Source organism: Mycteria americana, chromosome 2 (genome assembly GCF_035582795.1).
Source record: "Mycteria americana isolate JAX WOST 10 ecotype Jacksonville Zoo and Gardens chromosome 2, USCA_MyAme_1.0, whole genome shotgun sequence".
NCBI lineage: Eukaryota > Metazoa > Chordata > Aves > Ciconiiformes > Ciconiidae > Mycteria > Mycteria americana.
In genome coordinates, this window is record NC_134366.1 from 167450319 (window position 1) to 167469755 (window position 19437).

The 19437-nt window shown below is 37.9% G+C and overlaps 1 protein-coding gene across 3 annotated transcripts in view; it reads right to left on the bottom strand.

Annotated features, from left to right (window-relative positions):
• Positions 1–1718: 1718 nt before the first annotated feature.
• Positions 1719–19437, bottom strand: part of ZFAT (zinc finger and AT-hook domain containing) — a 149009-nt gene continuing 131290 nt past the window's right edge. For all 3 annotated transcript variants that reach the window (XM_075495320.1, XM_075495318.1, XM_075495319.1), the window contains exons 15-16: positions 18581–18711; positions 1719–3584 (exon numbers count right to left, since the gene is read on the bottom strand). In XM_075495320.1, coding sequence (XP_075351435.1) covers positions 3345–3584; positions 18581–18711 — 371 coding nt within the window. In that variant the 3' untranslated portion in view covers positions 1719–3344. The remainder of the gene's footprint in view (positions 3585–18580; positions 18712–19437) is intronic.

The following is a 19437-nucleotide window of genomic DNA, read 5'->3' on the forward strand; positions in this document are numbered from 1 at the left end:
TGAGAGGAACCACAACCACCCACAGAAACCAAACCACATCAGAAAGAAAGGCAGATCCCATCTTCTTCTCTACTCAGGAAAGAGGAATTACACTCTGTGGATATAATACATTAGGGATGTAAAAAATTTTGGAACCTCCATTTCCCATATCCTCTCCTGTGCCTTTTGCTCTGTGAGGTCCAAATTTTCTGCTTTGTGTACAGATGCTTATGCCATTCTGTAACATGAGGTCCTTCCAGAACTAGTGTTCCCAGTTAATTTCGATAAGACCTTTCAAAGAAGTCAGCTTCAAGCATCATAATCTTACCTTCCATTAAATAAGACTCTGCTGCCACTAAAATTATTTGCAGCTTCCATTTTCCATTTTTTTAAATCTTTGCACGATTCCAAGGCCTCTCTCTCCTCTGTGCTCAACACATTCCCAGAAACATTTGATGTGTTCTTAGCTGTGCAGATCAGTTAGCCCATCAGTTACTCAATTTATGCATGCATAAGCTTTTAGAGTAATATTTGCCAAGTGTTAGCCTAAAGCCAAGATACTACTCAGATGTCAAAGAAAGAGGAAAAAACAGAAGATCACATAGTGTAGTAAATGCTAATGAAAATTACTAGTCTGTGGGGAGAATGTATAATCTTCAGAAACAGGAGCTACTTGACTAACTTAAAACTATAACTGCTTGTCTCCCCTGAACTGAAAAGGTCACTTAACTCTCAGAAAAGATTAATTGGATAAAGGAGTTGAATCTACACTAAAAACAATCTGTGCTGTTTAGGTGGTAACAGAAGCAGACCTTGCCAAGCAAAAGATTTAATTCTTACCTTTCTGGCCATTCCAAATCCAGACGAAAGACAACTGGAACAGCCACGGCCTCTCAAAACAAACGCCTGGTATAAACAAAGCTCTCTTTGTTTTCTTTACGCTTCTGAAAAAATGCAAGTTTTTGGACATTCACTTTGTAAAGTACAATGGCTTACATTAATGAGAAAGTACTTCTCTCCTCATAGCATTACAGATGTTGCATATTCTAGAAAGAAGAAAATGTATTAATTATGGAGGCAAGAAATCAATGTGCAGTACTCAACACAGCTGAAAGTCCTTCCTGACTTACACCTCGTCTGTTTCCAACCATTGCATTTCCAAGCAGAGTTGGGAAAAAAACCTGGAACTTAAGAAAAGACCTGAACTGAAAAGTATTTTTTTTAAATAAAAAAAAAGGATACAGAAATTTCACAAAAATGTTTATGCTTTAGTGTAGGAAAATGTGATATAACTCATCAACTATAAATCAAATTACAGTAGGGATGCATGGCCGTGATAGACTGGAATTAAAATAAACAAAAAACCAAAACCAAAACCCTTCCTCTAAATACAGACACACCTCTCATAGCCATAAGTACTGACTCTATCTGGAAATAATTTACTTAAGAATTCTTGAGTGATGCATAGCAAAATACTTTTCCGTTTTCCCCCCACAGTCAGATAATAATACATTGTTGAACTGATTCAGAAAGGTTTTATGTTAAGAACATAGCTGTTACCACATATGATCATGATGCTCTTCCAAATGTGGTTTGAACAGCAAGTGGGCCATGAATATTTCAATAAATTCTAAGAAAACTTTTTCAGACTGGTTTCTTCTCTTTTAGATAATAGAAAGCATTATTCTTGCAAATCAACACCAAATTTTAACAAGTAATTAAAAAAAAAAAGTTTCTTATGCAGATTAATCAAGGTGATACATTTGGTGCATCAGTTCCTATCATGTTGCAAATGTAATTAAACACTTCGTGGCTCATTCTAGTCAAGTTTACTGAACATAGAAGAAATCAACACTGACATTTGTGACCAGCTTCACCCAGTTACACCAAATGGCAAAAAGGTCTCCATCCTGCAAATGTAACATCCCTGGGGCTTCTTGTGCACTTTCAAGATTAAACCAGAGAAAACATAGCTACCACCAAAGTCAAACGATTTTCAGTTCTTTTCCATTAAGAAATTTAAATTCCCTATCACCACAGTTAAGGGAGACGCTACCACTAAATGTTTGCAACTCTGATTTTGTATAGCATTAATAGAACCCAGCAGACTTAGAAGAGGCAGACACCCACCTCATTACACCAACTTAGTCAAAAGCTTTTTTCCACTTTTCTACCCAGAATGCCCATAAATAAGTTCAATCACATAGAAAGGTCCGCCTAGACTTCATTATGCTACTTTCTTGATTAGAGACTACTCACTGGAGGAATAATTTGTCAGAGTCAATGCAAAACAGCATTTTTTACTTAGCTGTGAAAGGGAAGCCAACACTTAAGAAATTAGAGCATCAGCAGAAAACATGACAATTTTGTTATTAATTAATAACTTTTATAGCTCAAATTTAAAAATATTAAATCAGAAACAATTCAAGATTCATGAAGAAAAATCTGGAACTATATACATGCATAATTAAGAATATCTAGAATCTTTTCAATATTTACTTGAGTTTTTTGTACAAGTTCTTTCACACAATCATATTTACAAGCATGTCTGTTTAAAACATATGAACATACATCTTTTATAGCATTTACAAATCATCTGAATATAATTTTTTTTCTTAAAAACAAAAGAATACTTCATTGATTTGACAGATTTGGTTTCATCATGTGGTACTGGACAGGTATTTATCCAGTGGCATGGAAAGAGTTATCGTTATTCAATTATCTAAATAACAGTCATCCTACTGGTACCCAGAATTATCATATATGGCTTTAAATACCTCCCAAACTCAAAGGATCATCTCACAAGTACAAACTACAGTCCATCCGTGGTATGTTTCTAATTGAAGTCTTGAGCCTTAGTTTGGGTTAGATCCACAACTCTAAGCAAACACATTCTAAGCATGTACTCAGAAATAAGAAGCCCTTCTAATTGAAAGAAAAAACAACTCTGCTTCCAGTCAAGTCGAGCACATATTAAGTATGTATAAAATGGGATGTATGGACTTTTCTAGACATTCTAGCTACCTTTATAGATGTTTTATTATCATGGGATAACACGGTTTTGAACAGACAATATTTGTGGGGATTTACAGGAATCAAGTGAGAGATCTTCTAAGAAAGGGAAGAATACTTTTTCCTCAAAATATGAACATTTTTTAGGAAAAAAAAAAAGTCTGAGGAGGTTTTGTACGTAATATATCTAAGTTACTGATACAATCTAACCAGTCAGATCACTATCTAGTAACAAGATCTCACTTCACAAATTAACTGAAAATTTGTCAGCTTGCTTGCTTTTGGCTAGGAAAAAAAACCCCAAACTTTTGGCTTTGGCAAATTAAGTAGCCATCTCCTTTGAACACTGTTCTCTAGAGCTCCTGCACCGATTGTTCCACAGTTTGTTCTTCTACAGGCTGCATAGCTTCCTGAACATAAACTATGAATTCTGAAGCCTCTCCACCCTGCGTATAGACAGTCACTGTCTCAATTCCCTCCACTTCATCTGATGAGACTACCAGGTGATGCTGTTCAGACAGCTCCACTGAAGCCTGCTGCAGTGTCTCTTGAATCATCAAAGTGTGATTGGCTGATTGCTCCTCTTCTTTTACCTAAGGAGAAATTGAAGAGGTTACAGAAATTTCACCTTTCCAATAAGTACCTGGTATTGTGATGATTAATGGAAATCCATCACAGAAATTAGAAATCAGATAGTTTTGAAAGAAAATGGCAGTTTTACACAAAATTTGTAGTGAGCACTTTTGATTAATAAGTGTATAGCTAGACAGAATACTGAAAGCAGTAACACAGCATCTCAGTCATATGCACAGAGAGCTGCAACGTTCCAGGAACATAGGTCTTTGGGGACAGCTTTAATCTCTCAGCAGTCACTCATTCAAAACTGCTCTTATTTGAATAAATCTGAAGTGAAACAATTCCTCTAGTAGCACCGAGATGAGAATCCACCAAAAACCACATGAAAACACATCTACTGTACCTGTTTCTTTCTTTTTCTTTCTTTTTTTTTCCTAGCCAACTGATTGCTCATAGAAGTAAAAATTTCATTGTAAACCTTAATGGACTTTAATTAGAAAACTGTGAAATGTAAACATTACTGAAATAGATCCCTAAGACCTACTGTTTTTGAGGCAGCAATTTTTACATTATTGAAAGGATAGGGACAAGTGAAGATAACAGAATTTTTACGAACATTTTGCTTCTTGTCAAAAAGAAAAAAACCAACACAATTTGGTATCGAATTTCAAAGAGTTCAAACAGCGGTCTGTCAATTATTAAAATACAGTACTTACTAGAATTCAAGAACAAATCTTAATTCTTTACCAGATCCATACAAAATTCCTATGCACGGTATTCCAGGCCAGTAACAACACATCAGAAAACTGTATGTCATGTGGAGGAAATGCATTCTCTCAAGTGTTAGTGATAAAATAATGTACTTTTGAGGAGAGAATGGAATAGAAAATTTTTTGATATGCAAAGATATGTTAGATGTTTTCAGTACAATACCACTCCCTGTGTTCATTGAAGAGAGCTGTTTTATTTGCTGGATCATAAATGCCAACCCACCAGCAACTGCAACATGCAGTTAATCAAATCCTCTCTTCCTTCTCTTTTCAGAAAATGGGTTGTTTTGGTTAAGGCCTATTTCTCTTTCATTTAGGCTTAGCAAATGTTTTATGAAGTAAGCTTCCAGAGAGAAATCATGTTTATTTCTCACTGTAAGAAAGTAGCTGATTGAATTTGTAGGAGGTCACATTCTCTCCAACAAGTATTTTTTCATATCATCAAGTGCATCTATAAATCATCCACTTACACAAACAACAGAGAAAGAAGACAGAATTGCTGGCTCACTTGCATCTCATGATGGAAAGCAAAAGTCCATGGTATTTCCAATAACCATATGAAGTGTAATAAGAAGAGAACAAAGGATTGATAGATATCAATTTACTGGATCTGACTGTACCCTTGTATCTCAGAGCAGTATATGGTGTGCTGTTGGCAGCACTGAACTCGTAAGTGATTTTGAAACGAATAGGTCAAACGTGGTAGATTCCACAATGTGTAGAAGATTAGCAAATGTGACGCTCATCTACAAGAAGGGCCGGAAGGAGGACCCGGGGAACTACAGGCCTGTCAGCCTGAACTCGGTGCCAGGGAAGCTGATGGAGCAGATCATCCTGAGTGCTATCACACGCCATGTAGAGGATAACAAAGGGATCAAGCCCAGCCAGCATGGGTTCAGGAAAGGCAGGTCCTGCTTGACCAACCTGATCTCCTTCTATGACAAGGTGACCCACCTAGTGGATGAGGGGAAGGCTGTGGATGTTGTCTACCTAGACTTCAGTAAAGCCTTTGACACGGTTTCCCACAGCATTCTCCTGGAGAAACTGGCTGCTCATGGCTTGGACGGGTGTACTCTTCACTGGGTAAAGAACTGGCTGGATGGCCGGGCGCAAAGAGTGGTGGTGAATGGAGTTTACTCCAGTTGGCGGCCGGTCACAAGCGGTGTTCCCCAGGGCTCTGTACTGGGGCCAGTCCTGTTTAACATCTTTATCAATGATCTGGACGAAGGGATCGAGTGCGCCCTCAGTAAGTTTGCAGATGACACCAAGTTGTGTGGGAGTGTTGATCTGCTGGAGGGTAGGAAGGCTCTGCAGAGGGACCTGGACAGGCTGGATCGATGGGCCAAGGTCAATTGTATGAGGTTCAACAAGGCCAAGTGCAAGGTCCTGCACTTGGGCCACAGCAACCCCATGCAACGCTACAGGCTTGGGGAAGAGTGGCTGGAAAGCTGCCTGGCAGAAAAGGACCTGGGGGTGTTTGTTGACAGCCGCCTGAATATGAGCCAGCAGTGTGCCCAGGTGGCCAAGAAAGCCAATGGCATCCTGGCTTGTATCAAAAATAGTGTGGCCAGCAGGACTAGGGAAGTGATCGTGCCCCTGTACTTGGCACTGGTGAGGCTGCACCTCGAATGCTGTGTTCAGTTTTGGGCCCCTCACTACAAGAGGGACATTGAGGTGCTGGAGCGTGTCCAGAGAAGGGCAACGAAGCTGGTGAAGGGTCTGGAGCACAAGTCTGATGAGGAGCGGCTGAGGGAACTGGGGTTGTTTAGCCTGGAGAAAAGGAGGCTGAGGGGAGACCTTATCGCTCTCTACAGCTACCTGAAAGGAGGTTGTAGAGAGGTGGGGGTCGGTCTCTTCTCCCAGGTAACAAGTGATAGGACAAGAGGAAATGGCCTCAAGTTGTGCCAGGGGAGGTTTAGACTGGATATTAGGAAATTTTTCTTCACAGAAAGGGCTATCAAGCATTGGAACAGGCTGCCCAGGGAAGTGGTTGAGTCGCCATGCCTGGAGGTATTTAAAAGACGTTTGGATGAGGTGCTTAGGGACATGGTGTAGTGGTGGTCTTGGTAGTGTTAGGTTTACGGTTGGACTCGATGATCTCAAAGGTCTTTTCCAACCTATACGATTCTGTGATTCTGTAAATTATGTAAATTAGAAAGGGGCTATTTTTTTTTTAATTAGAAGCCGATTCAAAAGTTCTTCTCCAATTCTCATTTATACGACATTGTTTTGGAAACAGTAGTATTAGAACAATCAAGTTCAAGGAAATATAATTAACATCAGTATTGCTGCTTAAGGGGGGAGCGGGAACAGAAGGGAAGAACTACAGCAAAGCTTCCAAGCATGTGTTTGGCTCCTTAGAGACCAGCAAGGAGAAAAAGTAGTTCTATATGTTTGCTTTCCTGATGCTCTTGTCTAATTTCTTTTTTTTTCCCTAAGCAACCATTCCCTTTGTTGTACGCTGACTTTTCATTTAACTTTTTTAGTCTCTGTTTAAAATATCTGTCAGATGAAGATTTCAGAGATGCACAAACCCCTTAGGACTTCATATCACTTTGAACTTTCACTCAATTCATCAGGTTATACAAAGCTTTTTCTTGAACAATAACAAGTATGTTCAGGTGTTAAATTATTCAGAGGTCCCAGAGTCAGTATGCCTGTAATATACTGATGAAATATATGTGGATTTTATCCGGTGAAAGTTTTAACACGTAAAGAGAATCTTGCCATTGTCACTGACCTTAATGCAAGAGCACAATCGTACCTACTGATTCTGACTCTGGCTTTGTTGCACAGGATTCAGATTATAGGGATAAAACTACAGGAATGGGCTGAAGTCCTTTCCATGTTCTGTTTCTTTTACCAAGCATATCTGAACATTTTAATTGAAAGTTACTTTAAACAGCTCCTGCTGACGTTCAAGCTCAACATCCTACAGAAGTGGGTGATGCTGGATGCTTGTCTTAACGCAATAAAATTTGCAACCACTTTCAGAAAAACTAATTTATGTTGTCACAAAATATGGGTATCACCAAAGTACCCTTTACTCATGGAAGCCTGAGGCTCTCTTAGAAAACCAAGGAGCTAAATCATGAAAAGAAACATAGCACTGTTAACTTTCTTCTCTTGTTCCCACGCACCCCTTCTTTTTTTTTTTTTTTTTTTTAATTATTAAAGAAAACCTAAGTCCTACTGAAAGCAATAGGAATCTTGTGAATTCATCCACAGGACTCCGTTTTCATAACTGTCTTGTCCTCTTTCCTGAGGCTACCTGCTCCAGTGTCAGCTCCTGTATGAGAGGAAAGGACATACACAAGATCTACTAATGAAGATCATAATAGGCAGACAAAAGTCTAATCACTAGCGAATTTAGATAGGAAGCTGCAGTTAAAAATGGTAGGTAATTAAAATCTCACAGCTTGTTATGAATCAGCTCACAATTACAGCCCTTGATGCTACAGATCCTCAAACAAATACACAAATAGGGGTGTCTAAAATTTAGCCCTTTAATTATGTAATATACACTAACTTTTCCTGTGTTAGTGCACTATACATAATCATCTGACAACATGCCTCAGGCCAGAAAAATTACACTGCATTTGCTAAGAGCTGCAAGAATGCACAACACAGTCTGAGAAGGATCTCGTACAGTCTCACTTTAGTCACTCTAAATCAAAACCCATAAATAATTTTAAATATAGTTTTGTGAGTGTACATAAATAATGAAGAAAGGAAAATAAATTAAGCATAGTTGACACGAAAATGAAATGAAACCAGAATCTCATTCAATTGAATAGCAGCAATCTAATACTTAGTTTTATATGCTGTCGAAATGAAAATGGCCAATAAACAAAGTTAATTTAACCTCCCTACCTGACTTTATCGATGTGGTTTTATTACCCTTGTCATGCAGGGTAAAGAAGACTAATGCCCTTATTTCTGGTGTTTCTAGCTTCCAGTATCTTTTTTGGACAGCTATCTGTAATCCTTTTAGTTTGACAAATCAACACATTATTTTGGATATTTACATTTCAAATCAGTTCAATGTTTACATGCTTCTGCTTGGTTCCTATTAGATTGTTCCACAGGGAATAATCTCAAAATGTTAATTTACATCCCTCAAATTGATGAAACAGTGGGACAGCTGCCATCAGAATGAATAAAGTCACTACACTCAATTCTTTTTATTGGCATCTGAAATCTTTTGAAGAGTAGCATCCAAGACCTCTTTTCTGTTTGAGAGCCAGCTGAAAAGCATCTGGCTGCTTATCCTTTGCTAAAGAATGACAGCAAGAAGCTGAAGCCACACACAGCTGGCATATTAAATCAATTCAGTACCTGCATAAATATTCGTTACTAGCTAAACGTGTCTCTCACAAAAGCCAATGGGACTTTCACCCCTGTGTCTTCACAAGAAGCTCGACATTTCTAAATTATAAATGTTCTTAATTTAAATATCTGAGGACCACCCAAATACATGTAAATGACATTAAAAATGGGTATGTCTTAGAGGAATCTCTTCCTCTCAAAACAAGCAAGTCTTTTTTTAATTTGAGAGAAATTAATTCAATCCATTAAGGAAAATATAGTTCTTCCCTTCCCTGAAAAGGAATAAAAGAAAATATTTGCAGTAAGATGCTAAAGCTGCTTTCTTATTCTAGAGCTCACCCTGAGAAATAATGAATATCTTCAATTTTCTTTGAAGTCAGCAGGAGTTGCAGGTCCATAGCGTTTAAAACAGTCTTGCTGGGCTTGACCCAAAATCCCCTACAGAATCTCTCCCTTGATTTCGGATTGAATGCTGCCCGTCAGTTTACCATGAAGAAGAAAAGTTAATCACAGAGAACTTGTAGGATTTCAAAACCTTACACTAGGTTACAGATGCTCCCATTTATATCATAAGGCATCACAGTAAGAAAATATACAAAATATCTACAGAAAGGATTAAAAGGAAAGATGAATATAAGCATTCTAGATCACAGAGAGCACCTGGATATGTGATGTGCCAGCTTACATTGGTGCCTACAGGACTGTCTCTACCATTTTGTTCAGTGCCATTTAAATAATTCGAACTCTCTCTCTCTCCCTCTCAGTTCTAGTTTACATATAGATATATTGTGTGAAAAACACACAAAGACACACACAGAAAACACCGTAATTTGATCATATGAACCTCTATAATGAGCTACAAAACAATCTGGCGCACAGTAGTTTCAGAATAATAAGAGATTTGAATATGGAAGACTTGCTTTGCATAAAATAAAAAGTGCAAGGTGGCAAACAAATCTTCATACTGGTCATGTTTTAGCAATTGTCTGGTTGAATATATCCTGACAGAGAGACTGCGACTGGCAACTTCACTCATCTGGTGAAACGCTGTATCACCAGATCTCCTTCTGAGGAAGTACTGCAACACTGCCATCATTTCAAGAGCTCTAACAGGACAGTAATCTTGACATGAGATTTTATCTATATGTTACACAGATTACAAGAACTGCATAGAGGCTGAGAAAACAGGGCCACCTGCCCCAGTTAAAACTTTCCTTTGATGGTACTGTCACATTAAGCATCAAATTGCTCTATGTCCTAAAGCAACCGCAAACTTGACAATCAACCTATATATAACTCCATGTATTGGCAAATTTTCTAGATGAACACCAGCACCCAGCATCACGTAGCTACAAATCAGAGCCAGACTGAAATAAAAGGTGTGTTGCTGAAGTACAACGTGCAATAGCCTTTGACATGACAGCCATGCTAATATTATTAGATATTTATTTTTGAAGATGTGTTACACTATAAAATTCTGTCCTGTGATCAGCTTAAAGCTGATGTGTAATCTTTGGTGTGCACTGCTACCCGCTGTCACTTTGAAGAAAGTGACTGTTACCATGGTAGGATTTTACTGGAGCCTGAAGAGATCACAGAATAAAAGGATGAAAGGAACTAAAATAAAGGGTGAAATGCATGGAAACCCAGTGTTTTCTTAAGCTTGATAAAGATCTGCTTAGTTAGTAAAACAGTTGATATACTTACTCTTCAGAGCAAATTATGTAGAAGTCTAGGTTGAAAACAGGTTACTATGCTTTTCAGGAATAGAGTTAACCCTACACTCCAATCTACAGAGGTAGTAAGAACGTCAGTTCTGTCTCTTATTTCTGAATGGGAGAAAAAGAGAAAGAATTTAGCAGCCAATTACTGCTCTTTACTGTTTAATATTAGTGTAGTGCTTTGGACCAGGACCTGGTGTGCTACATGCAAAAAGTATTTCATGCCCCAAAGGCCTTATAATTTCAATATAAAACAAGAGACAGTACGCAGACCCAGAAGAAGGGAGGTGGGGGAGTACAACATAAGCGAGAGTGGTAGTTTTGTGTGACAGGCATTAGTATCAATATACCAGTAGCCTAACCACAGATTACTGTCATCATATTTTTGAAGAGTAATTGAGAGAAGGCAATGAGGTACAAATTGTTCTTCATTAAAAATCCACATAACTAAGTACAATATGGAAGAAAGCATTAAGAAACTTATTTGAAAAAAGTAATGAGCAATTAATTCTTCATGGACTGAGCAAAGGTAGGAGTCAAAATCTTTACAGCTAATGAGAAATGGGACACAGAGTCAGAAAGGAGTAAAAAGCCTTGGAAATGAAAACAAGGTTTTGTTTGATGTGGGAAAAAAGGAACATCAAGTGAACAGAATAAGAGAGGGTGATGTCAAGAGGGGCAGAGAAAAGTAATCTTTGAATTTTTCTGAAAGAATACAAAAGCGGCAAAACTTAATCTGTGAATGTCAGAAAAAAGACTATCAGAGTTAACTGTAGCATAAAATAATGATGGCTTGGACAACCATTTTAGCCAAGTGGTTGAAATAAGAGACCATATGAAAGGCGTCATGCAGAATAAGTCAGCACCATTTAGCTCATCAGCTGCATGCAAGGCCCAAGAATCCTACCTGAAGAGGACATCAGCTTTCTGGCTTGAATAACAGGAATGACTTACATCCCATAGGGTTGAAAAAGAAAGCGGACTACTGATGAATAGTTGTGCAGAAAGACTGATATAATCATCTTAGTGATTAAAAATAATGATTAGTGATTAATACAATTTTCTTAGCCATCTTCAGAGTGAGCTTGAAGTGATGGCTCTAGAGCAAGAGGAAAACTTTAGAGGATAGATGCAATCTTTACCTGGGACAGGAGAAGATTGTCTAGAGTGGCTATGTAATTTTGCAAAGATAATGCAAGCCAAACGTCTGTGTATTACTTAGCATGTGAAGCTCTGGATTTGCTATAAGTTAGGTGCATGAAAATGTCTGTTTGCAGTGCTCACCCAGATATATTGTTCAGAAGAATCAGAAATTAAGGAAAAGAACAGGGTGTTGACATGTTGAACAAGACCACGGGCATAGGTTAGTTGTTTTTTTGGGTGTTGGTTTTGTTTTGTTAGAACAGACTGCTGCTCTGCTCTCTAGCAGTTCTCTGTATACGAGGCAGTCAGGATTTGCTCTGAATGAAGAGGGATCTCAGTGGCTTGTTCAGACAGGAAAAATAAAATTGAGGAAAAGATTTTAAGCTTTACACAATCATCTGCTGATGAGTTTCTCACATCAAGACAATAATCTCTGGTCCGGTATGACACACAAAATATATTACAGGCCTAAACATGGCAAATTAGCAGCACATTTGTCTATCAGTATCTAAATGAAAAAGGTCCGAAAATCAGGTAACATGCAACCAAATTTAACTGGTTACTATAGTATACTGATTTAGAACTTTGGTTGACACTAGGAATCCAGAAATCTACTGCTCCAGTTCAGTAATTTGAGGCAAAAAGAAAAATTCAAATTCGGACAAAGAACCATACATAGTTTCTATCTTTTGCTTCAAAGAGATTTGGTACAAGTAATACACTGCATTTATGAAAAATAAATTAATTAAAACAGAAAGTATCTTGCTACCATTACACATTCCTGCTAACAAGCACCGGAAACGGAGGAGCAACAACTGTAACAAAAACTGGAGTTGATGGACACAGACCAAGAAGGGGCAACTCTTCTTATGTTCTGGTCAATGCAGTGAGGGATTCAGGAAATAAGCTTTCAAGGATGTTCGTATTGTGAAACCAAGAAAATGCACTTTGAATCTTGTCTCACTGGGCAATAATTTACAGCCACTACATACTGAAGGAGTCCCCTCTGCAAAAACTAAGATAACAGGAGTGCTCATTTCTGAGGGAAATGTTTCTTCACAAGAAACTCAGTATTTAAATCAAACAAATGTTTAATTTGGAACAAACTTCTTATTCAGGATCAATTCATATACTTATTTGATGTACATGCTAACTGAAATAACTATACATCAAGGTAGTTTTTAGTTAAACACTCTCTCTCTCTCTATGTTCTAGTCTACATACAGATATATTGTGTGAAAAACAAGTCTTTGAACACAGATCTGCAGACACTGTAAATTGAGGGCGGCTGTGATACTGGCACGACTGCTCATCCTCCAATCCTGCCTTTATATTCAGCACATGAGCTAGGAAAATAGTCCACCTATATAAATAATGGACTGAACAGCCTCTGCTAGCAAAATAAACAAAAAACCAAATGAATCAATCTCTGCCCTAAGGCATGGGGGCAAAAGTATGTCTGTAATAGGACACAGAAAGTCAAACGCGCAGAAAGTAAAGTGACTTGTTTTACATTTCCAGTCCTTCCACCTTGCTATGTGCTCTTTCCCACAAAACTGCTTTCTCCCCAATTTCTTGTCTGTGTTTACCATCCACTATGAACAGTAGTTCCTGCCTTTTATAAGCATTTATTAGCCTCTTTCCTAGATATTCTTCAAACTTAGCACTCTTTGTTCTCGCCTTTTCCCCACCTTGCTACTTTTTTTGGTCTTTAAGCTGTGCAGAACAACTCCAATATCATGCCATAAAGAAATACCTTCATTAGCTCTGTCAGAAGGAGATCCAGACTGGATCACTAGTAACTGAAAAGGACTCAAACTGACAAGGATACACTTCTCCTGCATGCTGTGATCAAAGCTTCAGGGTGGATTTTTGCCAATCTCAGATCATACTGGTAAAATTTCACCATTATTAACTTTTTGTCTCGGGCATTTGGTGTGTATTATGTTCCTTAGCAGCTGTATGTTTTCATAGCTGTCATGCAACAAGATTTCTCCCAAATTAGACGCCAGAAAAAGTTTAGCTTTGATAACAGGCTAGTATACTGACTCCCAGGCAAGAATGAGCTACAGTCATCTCGGGCTCTAGACACCACCTTTGAAAGGCCTCGTACACATGACGCTAACAGAGCCAACAATGATTCCTATTTTCCAATCATAATCCAAGCTAAATACGGCTAACTTTGCATTTTTGGGTTTAAAATCATAACCTGAATCCCGATTCAGGCTGGGACTGGTTATTGTTCTGTTGTCAAAGTGTCTTCTTTTATAAAATCATTCCTATGAACAAAAAATATAAAGTTTCCAAAGTCAGAACTGAAATTTTTTTCTTCTCAACACCCAATTCAGGAGCTTGGGGCTTTGAACAGACAATCTAATCTTGATTTCACCTCCATTATAATGTGTACTCGTGATTTAAGATACTTGCAATAAGACTACATGCAACCCAGAACAATAATTTAATAGAAGAACACCTCAAACATGCTATACTTTCTGTCTTGTGACTTAGTAGAAAACAATTTTAAAAATACCAGTCAGATCTAGCTAATACACTGGACATCTTGCAATATGCTGAAAGGAGTTACGGATAAAGACAGAGTTTGTTTCTGCAGGCAAAAGTCTTGCATTAACCTGAAACACTACAAGTACTGCACACAGGTTAGGGGAAATGCTAAAGCATGAAGATGGCAGCATTACTGATAGATACATCTGGATTCACACATTATTTTAAGGACCAAGTGTAAACGGCACCTGATGGGTGAAAAGTAAGGAAGAAGACAGCTGTGGGAGAAAAGTTCCAGGAAGAAAATGGAAGACAAAGACAGCAACAATACAGTGTAACATTTACAGCAAAAAATACTTTTAAAACGTTCTAATAATTGAGGATTTAGAAGAAATTTCTTGGTGCAAATACAGAAATATGAAGACAACTTGCAAGGGCTAGCTAAAAATGAGATATGAAGGTAAGAACTGAAGAAAAAACTGGATAATGTATGTCCTTAGAGAAAAAGAAAAAAACCAACATAACAGCACAGAAATCAGAACAACCACAATAAATGTTGTTAAGGAAAAAAATGGAACCAAGCTGCTAAGCAAGGACTCAGTGAGGCCATTAAAGAACAAGAGTGGAAATTCAGTGACAGATGATGCTGATATATTGCTGACACCCTGAATGAATTTTTTGTCTCACAATCCACAAGAGAAGCTGAAGGTCACAGAATAAAGTGTGGAATAAATTTTCCAATAGGAAAGTGAAATATGAACATGTCTTAAGATCACTTCAAGGTTAACAATTAGGAACTCAGCATAATTAAAACCTGACAAAGTCGTAGGTACAAATGAGTGATATCCCACAGAAAGCAACTCAGTATTGAAGAAAAAAGAAAAGCTGACAATTCTGAATAGGAGAGGATTACAGTCACGTTATTAACATTTAAAGACTTCTTTCCCTCAAATTGAAAATGGGCGTGGCTTTAATTCTGAAGCAATCTTCTGGTGGGAAGACAAGAACTGGAAACTAACTAAAGCTGTAGAACAGATCAAACAGACTTTCATAAAACACTGATTTATACAGAAAATTAAAAGAGAAAAAATTAAAAGAGAAAAATGAAAGGAGAAAACAATTAAAAAGAGAACAAATTAAAAGATAATTTAAAAGTTAAAATTAAAATCATCGTCATGTACAGACCTCCCTTGGCCCTTGCTCTACTTCCATAAAGCCCACTAAAGGTAACTAAGCAGTCAGCCAGCTGTCAGCAGGCATAGTGCCCCCTGATCCTCCCCTGGGAAATCACAGGTCTGCACACTTCTGCACACACAAAGTGGAAAGTCACTGAGGCTACCAGAGAAAGGAACGAGCAGGCATTCCAGTACACACAAGAAACACGTTAATAGAGGAACGGTGCTTCGAGCAACAAAGTAAGGCATTAGTAAAATCCAGCATAAACAGAGCTAACACAAGATCACTCAGCTTGAGATGTACTTAAATTCTTCACTGATTTTGCTTCTGTGCAACTTCAAGTTAAGGGAAAAAAGGTGTTTTATATTAACAAGACTCTAAGGCGGGGGGCAGCGGAGGAGAAAACGAAAAAGAAAAGCAGCAAAGAGATTCTGTGCTCTGAGAATTCAATATTTGATTTCATATAGGAGTGGAGCTTGTAACAGTTTGACATCAGACCAGTGAGAGTCATTGATGTATACAAGGCAAGGGAAAAAGAAGTGCTCAATGCTTAGCAGCTTGTAAACTCAAAAGGCTAGAAATATGGATTAAAGTGAGGGAGAAAACGAATTTGGAATATAAACATTTACTTACAAAAAGCTATCAGCAAATTCAGACAGTCTAACAAGGAAGACGATAGATTTTAAGATGAATCAGACATTGATCAGATTTAACACTTGGAGGAAGAAGAATCACTGAATGTTTTTAATTATGTATTTTTTAAGTATAACATTCAGATATCAAAACGTAATTTCTCCTTGGCAGCTGCTACTTCAATAGTCGCTTTCTCCTACACTTTTAGTAGAAGGGCCTCAAAAGATGCATTTTTAAGGGACGAACAGATTTCAATAATATTGACAGACAGTACAGACAAATACCAATGGCTAATACTGCATTCAACCCTTAAATAGGTCATATGTATAGCACAGCGTGCATGTCGGCAGTGACTTTACTGTTAAAGTTGTTTTGAAACTTACACATAATAGGACTAAAATGTCTCTTCTCTTTAATGACTGAAATTAGTTTCCAAATCTGGATCTGTTATTCTTCAAAAAAACCAAAAAAATCTTACGTGGTTTCTAATCAAAATGCAAAGGAACATATCAAAATGCTTTGTCTTGAAATTCTGCCTTGTCTTCCTGACATTTAGGCAGCAAGTTTAGGAATTATCCAAATAGTGCCTTCACAGACTACGGACTTCCCACTTCTACGGAGCTCTCATGAATTCAACATTCACAACGCTACAAAAAAATACTGAACTCAAAAGTTAGTCCTAGCACTCAGAATAATCAGAGTTTCGGTTCATTTAAACAAAAGGAGTTACTTAAAGTCTTCAGGAATTTAAGGCTTCTCATGTACTGTCCTTCCCTCACCTATCAACCACATTGAATGCAGAGACCCCAGTGAATCAATGAACAGAATGAGAAAAGGGATAAGCAGGGAGGTATGATGAAACAGGAAGAACAAGTGGAGCTTGGAGAACACTGTGAGGAGAAACATAAAATGTCAGCAACGAAGTTAGCAGGCACCTGTGAGGAAGAAATACTGAGCAAAAGTCTTGATGTTTATACTCAATAGCCACCTCAAATTGAAAATTATTTCCTTTTACTTACTGATTTTGTATATCTTATCATTCTTAATTTCTGAAGTGCTTTAGTAATAGTGTATATTGCAAATATTTTTAGCAAAAACTGGGCAATACCAAACTTCAAGAAAAATATACATACATTAAATTTGCTTCTACCAGTTTCTTATAAGGTTTGTCTCATTTTAAGAGGAATTATATTGCCTACCACAAATTATGTCACTTAATTATCAGTTGAATCCACCATTTTTCTGGAAAGAGAATTAGTGCAAAAGCCTGATGTGCTGGTTTTGGCTGGGATAGGGTTAATTTTCTTTATAGTAGCTAATATGGGGCTAAGTTTTGGATTTGTGCTGAAAACAGTGTTGCTAATACAAAGATGTTTTAGTTGTTGCTAAGTAGTGCTTATACTAAGTCAAGGACTTTTCAGCTCCCCATGCTCTGCCAGGTGCACAAGAAGCTGGGAGGGGACACAGCCAGGACAGCTGACCCCAACTGACCAAAGGGCTATTCCATACCATATGATGTCATGCTCAGTATATAAAGCTGGAGGAAGAAGGAGGAAAGGGGGACGTTCGGAGTGATGGCGTTTGTCTTCCCAAGTAACCATTACGCGTGATGGAGCCCTGCTTTCCTGGAGATGGCTGAACACTTGCCTGCCGATGGGAAGTAGTAAATGAATTCCTTGTTTTGCTTTGCTTGCATGTGTGGCTTTTGCTTTCCCTACTAAGCTACCTTTATCTCAACCATGAGTTTTCTCACTTTTACTCTTCTGATTCTCTCCCCCATCCCACCGGCGGAGAGTGAGCGAGCGGCTGTGCGGTGCTTAGTTGCCAGCTGGGGTTAAACCACGACATCTGAAATTAACAATCAATCTTATACACTTTTTTTTTTATATTTATCTTCTGGTCTTGTGCAATTTCCCTGGTAACAACAAAATTAACTACAGATCTTTTCAACCAACTACAACTCAATTGAATTTTTCTTTATTTATCCCAAATGTGGGAGGCTACGCTAACTTTTTTCTCACATAAGCAACTGCTGTAAGGAGCACCTGCAATTTTCTTCTCGGAGCTGTTACACGCTTGCAGATCACTTGTGTTGCAACCCTCATTAGAAAGGCAGTGTGAACTCAGACTGAGAAGTCTCATTCATCCCCAGGGTACATGACTTTAGGACCCCACAAGTCTGTCAAACTTCAGCCACAGGACAGCACTGCAACAACTAACGACAATGGTTCATCTTTGGGTATGGTCCTACAGCACTACGGTTGCAGAGCACACACAGTTCTGCACAAGCAACGCCCTTTCATGCTCTTCTGTATCTGGATGAATGCTGTGCCAAGGACCTCCTGATTCTTTTAGTTGACAATGGAACTAAGTGCCCATGCACAATGCAGGTATGTTATTTTAAAAAGCCTGAACACACCTGCTAGAAAAAAAAAAACAGTATTTTCACACACACACGTACATATATATGTGTATTTGTTCATTCATATTTTATATACATGCAAAAATGTATTCATTTTTATATGTATAAACATATATGAATATATATGTATAAACACATATGTGTGTGGGTATATAAACACACATACACACAACACGTAGTAACAAATTAGTTTAGGAAAAAATCTATACGTGTCTTGCACAGTCATCCAAAATTTAGCCCTTGCAAAATAATACTAATTTCACAATAAATATATGAAAATTAAATATAGCTGGTTTAGAGAAGAAAAGAGCTCTTACCTGCTTTACCACTGTCACCGTGCCAGGTGCCATGGTAACTACAGAAGCAACTGCAGTGGCATCATGGGTTTCCGAACCCAACTCAATGATTTGCTGCAGGATGTTTACAGCTGTTGGATCAAGTCTTTCACCTTATCAGAAAGACAGTAACCATAAGATCATTACAGTGAAACTGCTCTAAGGGTATGTGAATCTAAGTGCTACAGGCACTCTTTCCCCTCCTGCCTTAACCCTGACTCACAGTGCTGTTTATAAATTTCAAATAGCTCAATAACATGACACTTTAATAATAGATCTATGGCAGGAAAGTATTCACAAAACAAATTTGCCCGAGGAATGCATGAATCAGCAAGTGAAGGCACACTGATCATTTTTATGCCTATTTGAAAGAGATCTAAAAGAATACACTGAATAAACAAACAATAGGTACAACTCATAGCAGTAACTGTAAATTAGGAAGCTGCAAGACTTCACAAATCCAAATGTGTATTTGCCAGACATTCAGCTTAAACAGAACCTGAACTCTATACCTATAACCACAACAGCTATTTGGTATATTACAAACCTGTGTTTACCATCTGTCTGGCCATCTGCAATACGCCTCAACCTAAAAGAAGTACTGTTATCACTAACATGCTCAAGGGAAAAGTTAATTGCTTGAGAGAGCTCATGCTTATCATTTTATAAGCATGGGATCAGAAAATGTTTGCCCCTTTTTTTTTTTTTTTTTTAAAATCCTCTTGATGTGTGTAGCCCTGCCAAAGGAAAGGCAACTTTACAAGAAAAACCCCATACATAGTTGTACTCTCACTTCTCCCAAAGTGTGAAAAGGAAAGATTTGGATGCTCGAAAATGTT